General features: G+C 34.1%; 1 protein-coding gene across 3 annotated transcripts in view; it reads left to right on the top strand.

Moving 5' to 3' along the window:
- Window positions 1–14,410, top strand: part of ZDHHC21 (zinc finger, DHHC-type containing 21) — a 67,817-nt gene extending 53,407 nt beyond the window's left edge. For all 3 annotated transcript variants that reach the window (XM_010857021.1, XM_010857022.1, XM_010857023.1), the window contains exons 8-9: window positions 12,406–12,449; window positions 12,994–14,410. In XM_010857021.1, coding sequence (XP_010855323.1) covers window positions 12,406–12,449; window positions 12,994–13,126 — 177 coding nt within the window. In that variant the 3' untranslated portion in view covers window positions 13,127–14,410. The remainder of the gene's footprint in view (window positions 1–12,405; window positions 12,450–12,993) is intronic.
- Window positions 14,411–14,934: the final 524 nt, after the last annotated feature.

The following is a 14,934-nucleotide window of genomic DNA, read 5'->3' as shown; positions in this document are numbered from 1 at the left end:
AAACTTCCAAAAAACGTTTGGAAATACACTGCATTTCAGATGTAAATAGGCTTTCTCATTTGTTATTGGTGGGGGTGCTGCTACTGCTGCTAAGTCGCTTCAGTCGTGTCTGACTCTGTGACCCCATAGACGGCAGCTCACCAGTCATGTCCGGGGAGGGAGAGAACACTTCTTCTCCAGGCAAGAACACTGGAGTGGGTTGCCATTTCCTTCTCCAATGCATGGAAGTGAAAAAATAAAGTGAAGTCGCTTAGTCGTGTCCAACTCCTAGTGACCCCATGGACCACAGCCCACCAGGCCCCTCCGTCCATGGGATTTTCCAGGCAAGAGTACTGGAGTGGGGTGCCATTGCCTTCTCCAGGAGGGTATAATAAAGATAATATCAGAGGTGAGAATGCAGAGGCATCAGAACCCTCATACACTGCTAGTGGGAATGTAAAATGGTGCGTATACGTTAGAAACTATTCTGACAGTTCTTTAAAAAGTTAAACATAAATTCTCTTTTATTCAGCAATTCCACTCCTAGGTATATTCCCAAGAAAATTGAAACATACGTTCACACAAAAATTTGTATATGAATATTTATAGCAGCATTAGTCATAATAGGCCAAAAGTGAAAGCAGTCCACATATCTATCAGCTGAATGGATACATGAAATGTGGTGTGTCCATAAAACGGAATATTATTTGGCTTTGAAAAGAAGTGAAGTATGATGCATGCAACAGCATGGATGAACCCAGAGAGCCTTATGCTGAGTGAAAGAAACCAGTCACAAAAGGTTACAGATTTGTATGACTCCATTTATATGAGTACCGATACGGGATTTGTATCTAGAACAGATATTCAATGGGGGAAGGAAAAGTCAACAAATGCTGCTGAGACAACTAGGTATCCACATGCAAAAGAATGAAGTTGAGCCCTTAACTCATACATTTATGTAAATTTACTCCAAATGTATCATAGACAAGATTTACATACAATGGCATAAATGCAGACGTGCACATCCCAACCCTCTTTCACAGTAGAGCTGCTACCGTTGCCCTAGAACGTTCTCTCACGCCTCCTGTCAGACCTATGTGCTATGAAGAAGCAGCATTGATCTGGTTTTTTTTTTTATCATAGATCAGAATTGGTTACAGAACTTGATTCGTATCCATTTATCTAGGTCTTCTTTCTTTCAGCATAATGTTTTTTGATTTATCCATGTTTTACATGTACTGATAATTTCTTTTTATTACCGAATATATTCCATTATATGACTATACCACAATTTGTTTATATATTCTATTAATAGACAACTGGTCTGGTTCCAGAATTTGGTAATTATCAATAAAAATGCTATGAACGTTCTTGTTCAAGTATTTTTGTGGAAACATGTTTTCATATCCTTGGGTAAATATCTAGGAGAAGAATTGCTGGTCAAGTGAAGAGGAACTAAAAAGCCTCTTGATGAAAGTGAAAGTGGAGAGTGAAAAAGTTGGCTTAAAGATCAGCATTCAGAAAACGAAGATCATGGCATCTGGTCCCATCACTTCATGGCAAATAGATGGGGAAACAGCAAAACAGTGTCAGACTTTATTTTTCTGGGCTCCAAGATCACTGCAGATGGTGACTGCAGCCATGAAATTAAAAGACGCTTACTCCTTGGAAGGAAAGTTTTGACCAACCTAGATAGCATATTCAAAAGCAGAGACATTACTTTGCCAACAAAGGTCCGTCTAGTCAAGGCTATGGTTTTTCCAGTGGTCATGTATGGATGTGAGAGTTGGACTATAAAGAAAGCTGAGTGCCGAAGAATTGATGCTTTTGAACTGTGGTGTTGGAGAAGACTCTTGAGAGTCCCTTGGACTGCAAGGAGATCCAACCAGTCCATTCTGAAGGAGATCAGCCCTGGGATTTCTTTGGAAGGAATGATGCTAAAGCTGAAACTCCAGTACTTTGGCCGACTCATGCGAAGAGTTGACTCATTGGGAAAGACTCTGATGCTGGGAGGGATTGGGGGCAGGAGGAGAAGGGGACGACAGAGGATGAGATGGCTGGATGGCATCACTGACTCGATGGACACGATTCTGGGTGAACTCCGGGAGTTGGTGATGGACAGGGAGGCCTGGCATGCTGCGATTCATGGGGTCGCAAGGAGTCGACACGACTGAGTGACTGAACTGTACTGAACTAAGATAGGTTTATCTTTTATTTCATAAGAAACTGCCCGGCCTCTTCCCCAAGTGATTGTACCATTTTGCAATCTCACCAACAGTGTATGAGAATTCTGGTTACTTTACATACTCATCAATATTTATTGTTGCCAGTCTTTTTAATTGCAGCTGTTCAGTTCAGTTCAGTCGTTCAGTTTTGTCTGACTCTCTGCGACCCCATGAACCGCAGCATGCCAAGCCTCCCTGTCCATCACCAACTCCCGGACTCCACCCAAACCCATGTCCATCGAGTCGGTGATACCATACAACCATCTCATCCTCTGTCGTCCCCTTCTCCTCCTGCCCTCAATCTTTCCCAGAATCAGGGTCTTTTCAAATGAGTCAGCACTTCTCATGAGGTGGCCAAAGTATTGGAGTTTCAGCTTCAACATCAGTCCCTCCAATGAACACCCAGGACTGATCTCCTTTAGGATGGACTGGTTGGATTTCCTTGCAGTCCAAGGGACTCTCAGGAGTCTTCTCCAATACCACAGTTCAAAAGCATCAATTCTTTGGTGCTCAGCTTTCTTTATAGTCCAACTCTCACATCCATACATGACCACTGGAAAAACCATAGCCTTGACTAGACGGACCTTTGTTGGCAAAGTAATGTCTCTGCTTTTTAATATGCTGTCTATGTTGGTCATAACTTTCCTTCATAGGAGCAAATGTCTTTTAATTTCATGGCTGCAATCACCATCTGCAGTGATTTTGGAGCCCAGAAAAATGAAGTCAGCCACTGTGTCCACTGTTTCCCCATCTATTTGCCGTGAAGTGATGGGACCAGATGCCATGATCTTTGTTTTCTGAATGTTGAGCTTTAAGCCAACTTTTTCACTCTCCTCTTTCACTTTCACTGTTCTATAGGTTTTAATAATAAACAGTTGTTTTAATTTATATTTCCTTGATGACTAATGATATTTAACACTTCTTCATGTGTTTATTGGTCATTCATGGATTGGATGATATCTGTTTAGATATACCTTTGTTATTATTCAGTGGCTTGATTTATTTTCTAATATCTCTTGTGATATCTAATGGTGTTGATAAATAATATGATATTGATCATATTCCTGTGGACGAGGATAGATCTTCCCCTAAAATCTTTTTTCTCTGCTTTTATACCCATTCATAATTATCACTTTATAGTACATTCATAAGTTGAGTCTAAATTGCCAGATTATGCTTGCATTTAAAAATTTCTACTTTTGAGTTTTTCCAAATCATATTTATATTTCCTGAAATGAAGTTTCTCTGATTTCCCTAATTTCCTATGGTTAATGACTGGAAATGGACATTTGATAGCATTGCTGTTAAGACTACAAGTTACTTCTGAGAGTCGTCAGGCTTATAGCTGACAGTAACAATTTCCTTCTCACCTAAGCAGTCCTAGTAGCTTCCGAAAATGGGGTTTGGCAGCGTAGGCTTCAAGATCATTTAAGAATGTCTGCTCTCAAATTTTTGTATCACTTCTGAGTTGGATATAAAACTACTTATCATATCTGATTCACTTCTGAGTTGGACCTAAAGTTATTTATAGTATAGTTATATAATTTATATATATATAGTTATTTATGCTTTTTCAAGGATATACAGTATTAGGTTCCCTTCTGTGTTTCAGACTACCAGTACATTAATATTAATTTTCAAATTGTATGTTCTCTTTTGCTATAATATTGAACCACATTTCATTGTCTTTCTTAAGATAGGGATATTGGTTTTAAGGTTGTGACATTTCTAAACCTGAGTGTGTGTGTGTTGCTCAATCGTGCCAGACTCTTTGCAACCCTGTACTCTGCAGCCTGCCTGGCTCTTCTGTCCATGGTATTTTCCAGGCAAGGATACTGGAGTGGTTTGCCATTTCCTTCTCCAGGGGATCTTCCCGACCCAGGGATCAAACCCAGGTCTCCTGCTCTGCAGGCAGATTCTTTATCGGCTGAGCTACCCGGGAAGCCCCTGAGTAGAAATTCCAGTTGTTAATAAAGCTCTCTCCCAAAGTTTCATCTCTTTCTGTATACATACAGTATAGTAGACAGGTCTCATGTCTATAGAAATTAAACATTTGTGAAACATTTGAAAAAGAATGCAAGTATTAAGAGACAGAATACATTCTGTTAGTTCAGCCTTTAGTCACTGCACTTCCTCTTGAATCTAAATCCCTAAAAAAAAACAAGTAAATTTCAATTGCATTTACCTGGGCATTCATGGTGTACTTCAAGTACCACTCTTTGAAGAAAAAAAATTTTTTTCATTTCCAGAATGCACTACTAGCCACACTGATATAAGATTCTTTAGGGCTTAATTATATAAAGTTGTTATATATTCATTGTTTAATTTTAAATATAATGAATTGATTAGTATTTTAAATAGTATTTAGTGTTAAAATTAAAGTTTAAAATGAAGATTTTTTGCTTCCTTTCTTTATAAAATTTACCTGCTGTTTATATATTCCATTTGCTAGTCCAACCTTTAGTTACTGTACTTCCTCTTGAATCTAAATCCCTAAAAATTATAGTAAATTTCAATTGCATTTACCAGGGTTCTCATAAGGTACTTCAAGTACCACTCTTTTTAATGAAAAAAAGTTGTTTTTTTTTTTAAAGTTTCCAGAATGTACTACTTCCCACATTGATTTAAGGTTCTTCAGGGCTTAATTATATAAAGTCGTTAATGTATTCAATATTTAATTTTAAATCTAGTGAATTATTCATATTTAAAATAGATTTAATGTTAAAGTTTAAAATATAGATTTTACTTCCTTTCTTTATAACATATGCCTCCTGTTTAATTTAATGAAAAAAATTGATACTACCTATAGGATATTTCACATCTGGACATCTTTTTGTCACTGTCAAAATCCATGGATCTCTCTTTACAATGTGAAAGTAGTGACAAATTTGTCAGGTAGCCTAAAAAAGAAAAGGAGGAGAAGGAATCATGGTAAATTTAATCCTTCCATTGATGTGTTTCTCCTTCCCCTACTCCTGCACCTCAAAGACCAAGATACATTTTTGGAAAACATTGGTAGGAATATCATTTCATTATAGAAATTATATAATTATATAGTTTGAAATAGACAACAAACAAGCAGAGCAAATGCTGTCTCTATTTAGGTTTAGACTGAAGTTTTGAGGAAGCTACATGTTCATTTTTGGTAATTTTTTCCCATCATCTGCCCTTACTTGGAAAAATAAACCATTTCCTTCCTGTAGAAGAGGGAAAATCCCATCTTTTTACTGATAGTAGAAGGTAACAGGATAATCATAGTTAATGATAATCCAGTGTCATTTTAGACCTGGTAAGACAAATTACTGTGACCCAGATAAAATAATTAGAAATTACTTAAATTTAAAAATATTCGATTTGTGATCCCATTTCCAAGGTTAAAAGATTTCAACCCAGCCAGATGTTCCTATGAAATAGACTAATCTTAAACCCAGTTTTTCAGGATTACCTTTGATTATTTTAGACTTAATTTTAAAAAACAAGGTTTAAATATATATTCTTTCTCCTTTTGACTAAAATTAATATTGAGGTTAAAAGTGTTTTCAAAGTCTGCTTTGAAACATTCTTTATTTAGGGAACAGATTATTCTAATTATTCCTCACTTAGACTATTTAGCCTTTTTGTTTGTTCCTGAATGAAATGGATAGTGATGTTATTAGTGTAATTGCTGTTGTCAGTATTTCTTATCATGCAGTAGTTCACACACAGCCAAGAATAATGTCCATTCTGATGAGCGCCAATACTAATAGTGCTGGGTGATTGTATCAGTCATGTTTTCAGTCACTGGGCTTGGAGAGAGTTAATCAAGAAGCCTGTAACAGCTGGTACAGCGCCTTCTGGTGAGGGTCTGACAGTGAGCTATTGTATACCATGACACTGTTCTGACAGTTTATCTCAGTTTTGTATACATGCATTTTTATTTTCAGGGCACCGTGGAGTTTGTGTAAAAGCTGAAGCTTTTGATGGCGTCTCTGGAGCTCAGTGCTTTTCTCAGTTGTGGTGAGGTTGAGGGTAGGCTGAGGAAGATATATTTAGTTGCAATTTTGTAAAAGGCTTTAAGTTCCCAAAGAAAAAAATTTTGAGCTTTTTATATTTGGTCTCACAGGTACTATTTTTGGACCACTACTTAAATTACTGAGGATAGCTTAGAGCAAAGCTTTTCAAAATAAAAGGAGAAAATGTTTTCCTCCCTAAATTCTCACTCATGATCACCTAAATAAACATAGACAGACTCACAGATGCAGGAGTAACTTTAATTTTAACTTGATTATGTTTTACAGTGAAGAGTATCTTATGTTCAAAATGTTAAATTAGCTTAAATGAGATTATCTATTAAATAGCATTCTTACTAATCAGAGTTAGTGAACTTACCTGCCTTTTAGACATGTACCCAAAAATGTAGCCCTAAGACTTATCATGAAATTTTGCTAAGTATCCCCTGAATCAATGTGATGAATTAAGTGTTCAGTACAATCTCTGTACAAATTGTTTGGTTTACTCAGCTCCAAATCAGCATTGCAAATATGGATATCATTGCCAATTATGCCGAACCTAGCTCACTTACATTTCTATAAAGGGAGTTCTGTGCAACATTTTGTTTTCCTTTCTGAATTATATTTTCATTTAATAAAAACAAAATATGTTTCTAATACAGCATTTCTAATTATAATATTACAGGAAGTATTTGTGTAGCTTTTTAAAACCTAGAAAAATCATTAAAATTTAAAATGTTACTTTTTATATGTTTTCAGTGTCATATTCTAATATTGGCTATAATATTTCTTTGAATTTTGGATACAGTAGAGACCTGTATGGAAACTAGGTTCACTCTAGCAAAAGAATTAGTTTAAATACATGCTAAGTTACATTGCCTAGTAATAGAAAAGCTTTCTTTCTAAAAATGCCTCCTAGCATCATGATTATTATATGTGGAATTGGATTGCTCTTTAGCATAAAACTGTTCCTGTGTGTAAATGTATTTATACTACATCCTCTCTCTTTATTCAGTGTAATTAATTAACTATTTCTGATAAGATTAAAAGTCATTTAAAACAACTTAGGTCTATTTCTGTACTTTTTAAAATAGGAATAGTGCATTTTAATTTTCTTTAGGCATGACTAATTGCTTCAGTGATTAAGTAGATGCTTTTTTTTTTTTTTTTTGGTAAGGAAGCTAAACATTTATGAGTTTCCCTTTTAATTGTGATTTTCCCTACTTTATTGTTTCATGTTCTGAATCCACATGAATTTTTACTCTGACTTTACAACTTACAGGATTGGAGAAAACAGTGAACTTTATATTTACAGTTAACTTTGTAGATCTTTTTCCACAGTGATTCTTACATTTTTCTCTGTCACATTCTGTCCCTATATTACTTACTCCTCAAATCCAAGCCAAAGGGGCACATTAGCCCATCTTCTACTGATAACAAAAAATCTTCTTAAAAGTATAGTTTTGTATTAAAAATGTAAGGATAATTGACCTAGAGTTGATTGTTGATTGCAAACATAAGTTTTCAGCTGTTTTAGAATAGTGTATGGCTTACTTATATGTTGTTATACATGATCGTCCTCTCTGATATCTTCTGTATATTTCTCTATAATTATTTCTTATATATTTAACTGTCACTAGCCTTTAAGCTATTTGTTACTGTATAGTATGTACTTATTAAATTTTTGATAGAGGAATAAATGAGTAAATGAATCATGGTTTATGTATAATACTTACTACTTATTTTTTCAACCAGATTATAAGTCCCTTGTGGACATTATATTTTATCTGTGTAGTCTTCCACAGTCCATGTCATTTTAATTATGAAAACCACTTTTGTTTAAACATAATTTTGTCTAGTTACAATCTAATATAACTGAGATATCTCTAAGTCCTACAGTAAAAACTTAGGTTTGCCATTTATTGAGTTATTAAGGGCTCTAACATATTAATTCATTTGATTCCTACAAAAACCCAGTAGTAGTATTTGAACAGCCAGAAAAAGGCTGATTAAAAACCTGAGTAGCTCAGCTGGTAAAGAATCCACCTGCAATGAAGGAGACCCTGGTTCGATTCCTGGGTTGGGAAGTTCCCCTGAAGAAGGAATAGGCTACCCACTCCAGTATTCTTGGACTTCTCTGGTGGCTCAGATGGTAAAGAATCCACCTACAATGCAGGAGACCTGGGTTTGATCCCTGGGTTGGGGAGATGCCCTGGAGACGGACGTGGCTACCCACTCCAGTGTTCTTGCCTGGAGAATCCATATGGACAGAAGAGGCTGGCAGGCTACAGCCCACGGGGTCACAAAGAGTCGGACACGACTGAGCGACTAAGCACACACACAAAAGGAGTATAGAAATTCTTTTGGAAAGAAATTTTCAGTGGCTATAAATGTAAGATCTACTGCCTTATCAGTTTGGTTTCATGATTGATTAAATGTTTATATGAACTTAAGATCTCTAATAAAAGATATAGCTGATCCTTTGTGAAAGATGGATTTTTAAAGAACTTTCTCTTCCAAGTGAGTAATATAGTGAGTTTGACTTCAAAGGATAAGAGAGGTCTAAGGTTAGGAGGAAGTTTTCTCTCTCTGGATTGAAAAAAAAAAAAAAAAGATAAATAATGTTATTTCTGTCCATGTTCGATTAGTTTAGTGCTGCAAACATTTATTGAGTATCCACTTTCTGTGTGGTTTGGTGCTATGAAAGATACAAAGTGAAATGAGTTGCTCTCTGTATGTTGATCAGAAATTATAGGAAGTCAACTAATGTCTGTTTTAGAATTACAGAAATTATTAGTAGACACAACAGGTATGTCATCTCTAGTTGAAATAAACTTTCCTTAAAAGTGTTTTTTACTCCAGGTTAAATCAGCAGTTATTGAGTCAGGTATGTGCAGCAGAGTAAAAACTATCAAGAAGACCTATACTAAGATGAATGAGAGCAGGCAGTTAGGTTGAACTGTCTTCTTTCTGATAGAACGTTCTTATTTCCCTCAGACCTTTGTTTTGATAGATTTGAAAACTCCATTTTGAAAATGTTTCCAGGGTTAATCAGGCCTAGAAGTAGTAACTCTCACTTCTAGGTGCAAAAGTGATAGTCATATAAGCCAGGGTGACTATTTATTCCCTTATGTACGACTGTCAGGTACCAAAGGACTCTGCAGTACACTCTCCTGTACAGCTATGTACACAGCAAAGTGTTGCTTGGTGAGGATGAACTCAAGGCAGAGTGAGTTAGTTGGATGAATTGTATCATCAAGCAGTCTATCCCAAGAGGACTAGATTCTCAGATCTGTTAACCAGGAAATGTTTGGTGATAAATACTTGCTCTTCGCCTCTCTCACCCCCAGTTTTTCCCATAGGCAATAATACCTCCCTCTCCCTTCCTATTAGAAACTTTTTTTTTATTTCAGTTACAATCTTAATTAGTTGAGAGATACATCGTTCTTTTATAGTCAAACATATTTCCTTAGACTCAAACTGAAAAATCATTTCTTAGAGTAAGGTCAGCCATCAGGAGAAGACAAAGTATATTTGATAAAAATACATGAGGACTATATTTCTGTAAGTCTTGCTTGTTTCTAGTTTATTCTTTTTTTTTTTTTTTTAGAAAACTTCTGGTTTTTAAACTAGGAAAGGATTTTCATTTATCTCAGTTATACAGACTGACACAAGTCTTGGCTATTTTGATCATTAGACCATAAACAAGACATAAATATTTCATTGGAAATAAGGTATTTTGATTGTAGACAACACACAATAAAAATGTGTTTCTTATCATTCCTTGAGGAATTTTATTTTTTCTAGATAGCTGTCCTACATATAGCAGGAGTTTAAAAGATTGTATTATTTATTACTCCTTGAAGATAGTAATTATCTTAGTGGTCCTTCTGTGATAGTCACTACAGGTATTGAGTCTTTTATGTTCAATAGAATTATTTGCAACAAAATCTATTTAAATTATTTTTAGTTTTTCTGTGAAATATTCCACAATTCCCTGCTTAAATAAATCAAAACAAAAAGTATACTGAACGTAGTTTGGCACTTGAAAATAACTTGTAATTGTCACCGTTCCTTCACTAGTAATCTCTCTTCTAGTTTACTGTTTCTCTTGTGTGTATGAATGTGATAGCTGATAACTTTTGTTGCCCTGAGTATGTTGTATAAAGGCCAGTGCAAAAACTTTGTGACATGTTTGGCCATTTATTGTTCTTATAATAGTATTTTGGATAGCTGAGAGCTAAGCATTTGCCCTTTCTAGAAGGAAAAAAATAGTCCTTTATAGGTTGCCTCACAAATCCTGTTCATAAAGTCATGGTAAACCACTACATCCTTTGATAGAATAACTGTTTATGATGACTTGAAAGGTAGTATTCCTGCTATTTCTTGAACCAGATTCTAGAAAGATATCAACAAAAGCACTTGAAAGTAAGAGCTTTCCCCATAGGAAGTCTAAATACAAAGTCTTTTAAGTTGATCTTTTACTGTCACAAACACATTCCTCAAAATTATAATCAAGTTGTGAGTTTAGGCATGGTAAAAAATTTCCCGTACTGTTAGCTAGTTATAATAGTCTAACCTTATAATTGCTTTCCTTATCCTGAAATAGTTTTTAGTTTCAAATATTATCCACACCTGTGATTCAGGGCCATTTATACACCTTTCCTCATAACACTTTTAAATTTCTTTTCTGTTTCTTCCTTCATATTTTTGTGCACGCTGTCTTAATTGTTTCATAATAACCTGTCGCCATCAATTCTAAGAAACTATTTAAATTACTTCCTTCACTTTTTTTTCAGATACAGAACCAGAGCCCCAACTTTCCTCTGAGTCTCTAATCAATGTTTACATGTATTTGCAGACTGTGTTTTCACAAAGTAAAACATTATTTTGAGCAAATTATGCAATAGAACTAGGAAAGGTTAATTATGAGTAGAATTGTCATTGGATATCATGAATTTCAGAAAATGCTAGGGAAATTAGGGAATATAGAGTAACTAATCTATAACCTCCTCACACATTCCTGACAAATCTGCAAGTGAAACTCTGTTATTGGTTACTAGTCATCTTAAAAAACCATAGATTTGTTTTCCTGTGTGTGGGCCAACTGAAGTTAGACAGCTGTTCATATGTAAGAATTTACTATTGTGAGCCATTCATGTAACTTCTTTTAAAGAATTTTTTGAAGCAAAGATATTTTTTAGTAGTAGTATTGGAAGACAATCACATGTAAAGAAGTTCTTGGAATTGGAGTTGCAGTTAGAAATATTTGCATGAATAGTACTGCTTAATAATAGTGCAGCCCACCTGCTGTATATGAGAAAGCTGATAAATAGGGTAAAGGGAGGAAAACTCTTAACTTTTTTGTATATTTAAAAAGAATAAATTTCTTTTGTACTGTTTAAAAGTATTTTTAAAATGTAAATATATATATAAAATAAGATTATGTAACTTGTGTTTTTAATGATTTCTATATTCCTTATCCATCCCAGTTTCTCAGACTAATGATAAGTCTTCCATTAACATGAATTAGACTAGTATGTCTAGAAACTTTATTCTCTTTATTGAGTTCTTTTTCTTATATATTTGTGTTAACAGCCTTTTAGAAAACACATAATGAGAAATTGCATTATTATGAAGGGACTGTTTTTTCTTTTGAAGCAGTTTTTACTAAATACTAATCAGTTAGCTTTACTTTTCAAGTAATAGTGTGGTAGCATGGTAAATGCATACACTGCATTGTTGAATTTTGTGTTGGTTTACAGAAATCCATAACCAGTAGCAAAATTTTGACTCTTTAAAGTTTTCTGTTCACTAGTGTCTTTAATTTAATATTTTGATATTTAATTTTGAATGCATGTGACAGTTGAATTAACTATAGGCTTTAAAAGAATTATCAACAAGGAAAATGTAATAAAAGGTATTTTTTAATGAAGTGAGACTCCTACAATTTGGAGAATGGGGTTTGTAATTGAATTTTTTTTTTTTTTTTAGCACAAGGTAATATTGATTCTGTTTTTCCAAGGGAATTTCAGCAATGTACATAGATAATTTAGAGTTCTTAGTACCGACTGTTTATTTCTTCAGAATATTCTCTTAATATGATTAAAAACATCATAAAGTAGATATAGAATAAAGCCCATAAAATAGATATAGAATAAAGCCTTGAAAACTTTGTTATACCTGAGTATAATTTTTTAAATTTTTGATAGGATACAACATCTATTGAAAAGATGTCAAACTGTTGTGAAGAAATGTAAGTATAAAAGTGAACTCTGTAATGTTCTTATTTAAAAATGTGAACAACTGGTTACATTTGAAAAATGTGTGCATGTAGTGAAAAGATAATATAATGATGGCTTTTTCTCGGTACCTTGTCTAAGGTCTGAGCTAGACAAGCTAGACAGTCTTACAGTAGGGGTCTTCTAGCTGTAATAGTTTTCAAACAAAATAAGTACTGATCATTCTTGTCCCTTGTCTAACTAAAGTAAGTTAAATTATTTGTCCTGAAAGTACATCAAAAGAGATTTGCTACTGTGTTGTTGACACACATTCTGTTAATCCTGAGATTCTCCTCTGCTTCAAAAGTTGCCTAGGTTGATTGACGACACAGATACAATATCTGCTATCCAGAGTTAAAACTCAGCTGCATGCCATAATGAAAGAAAAGCTGTATTTGTGATGCTGGGACACAATTCATCAGAGTCCAGTAATGGATCCCCAGCCAACCTGTATTGTTTTAGCTGACTGAAGTGCACCATGGGAGTGCTGTCTTTCACTAATAATGCTGTCTTCTGTAGATCGAGGCCCCGAAAGCCATGGCAGCAGACCTTCTCAGAAGTTTTTGGCACTCGTTGGAAGATCCTGTGGTTTATTCCTTTCAGGCGGAGGCAACCACTGCGAGTTCCCTACCACTTTGCCAATCACGTCTAAACAGATGGATGGTGGGCACAGATGGGTCCTCCATGCTGGAAATGCGTTACAGGTTTTCTGATAATAGAACTATGACAGTCTTCAAGTCAATTAAAATCCACCCACCAATCTTAAGCATCATAATGTGCCCCAGGCTTTATTTTAATAGTGATCTTGATCCTGTTGTGGGACTAATAAAAGATCTATATTTAAGTTTTAAAGCATGTTTACTTTCAAATTAGCTTTCCACAGGGATTTCTTTAAATGCTTTTGTTATTAAACTCAAAAGGCACTGATTGGGATGAAATAATTGTACATAATTTCTTTTAGTACTAACAGTGCTACAGATTTCAATTTATGGGAAACTTCAGATGTTTATTTAAAATTTTCACTCTTAAGCAGTACTAACCAAATCTGAATTTAATTCTTCAAATTTTACAAAAGTTGATGTACCTTTTATGTAAATTTTCTTTTTCAAATACAGTTTAAAATATGATATACTCCCTTTTATATGTGCTGCAAGATTTTTTTAAAATGCAGCATATAAGATTGAACAGCAACAAAAACCAAAAGCAGCAGCACAAAAAAAGGACTGTTTTCTTAGAAGTAGCTTTTTGATTTTTTTTTCTCTTCACCAAAAACTAAATAAAAACACCACTAAAGTAAAATACCAACTACCTACCTTATTTCAAAGTAAAAATTAATTTTTTTCCACATTAACTTTCCCATTTTTTCTCGCTCTGCTGTTGTAATTATTGGTTTTTGTTGAGATGTTTGCTCCAAGGAAGAATTTTTGACTAAAGAGACGTGTTCCTGTTTTACCCTAAGATTTTGATGAGCAAAAGGGTAAAGAATTTGCAATAATTCCACTGATACCTTTTTTCGTGTAGTTATATTAGAATGTGTTATGTTTTTAAAATGCTAGTAAACTAGATAATATGTATGTATAGTATAAAGAGGAGTATTGTGCTTTTGAAAAAAATGTATACTTTATACTTGTACCTATTAGATCTAAAATGACACCTTTAAGATTTTTATGTAATAAATATTGGCCAACTAATATTGAAACTTTACTTATAGAAAGTTACTAGTAAAAGTAAGTAACTTTTGTGTACCTGTAATCACCCAAATTAAAATTAAATTTTAATTGCCCATATGTAATCTGGATGGAGAGACCTTCGTTGTAGCTAATGTTAGGAAATGACCTTAAAATAAGAAAATATAATTTTATTTTATTTTTAAACTTTACATAATTGTATTAGTTTTGCCAAATATCAAAATGAATCCACCACAAAAAAAAAAAAAGAAAATATAGTGATCTGTATTCATGATTAGCCTTATAAAAATTTGAATTGCTGATAGTGATGGTCTCTTGGAAAGTAAAGAACATTTGTGTGAAAAAAATATTTAGTATATTTTGAAAAAAAATTCAGTTAAAATTTTTTTTCCATTAGAATACTGCAAAATCCATATATCTTTTCTAAAGAAATTATGTACTCAGTCTTTCTCTTGAAGAGAAGATTGAAGGGGTGTCTAGTGTTCTTGGAGCATAGCAATATTTTCTTTTTAGTTAATTTTGATAGTAAGGAGTCATACCTGAGAAATCATGGAACAGAAGGTTAACCATTGTCAGCTAGTTAACTCTGCTGTGTTTAGTTTTTAGAAACCGTAAATAGTCTTCTAAAGTGATAGAATAAGGTCTTCTCAGAGATTTAAGTGCCAAGTCTCTCATGTTCTGATTACAATGCTTTATTATTTAAAAACTTAGACGTGGCAGATAAAAATATTTATTGGTGCTGATAAGTTGCATAGTAAATTTAATATAAGAA

Source organism: Bison bison, unplaced genomic scaffold (assembly GCF_000754665.1).
Source record: "Bison bison bison isolate TAMUID 2011002044 unplaced genomic scaffold, Bison_UMD1.0 scf7180017864376, whole genome shotgun sequence".
NCBI lineage: Eukaryota > Metazoa > Chordata > Mammalia > Artiodactyla > Bovidae > Bison > Bison bison.
This window is presented reverse-complemented; position numbering and strand designations above follow the sequence as displayed.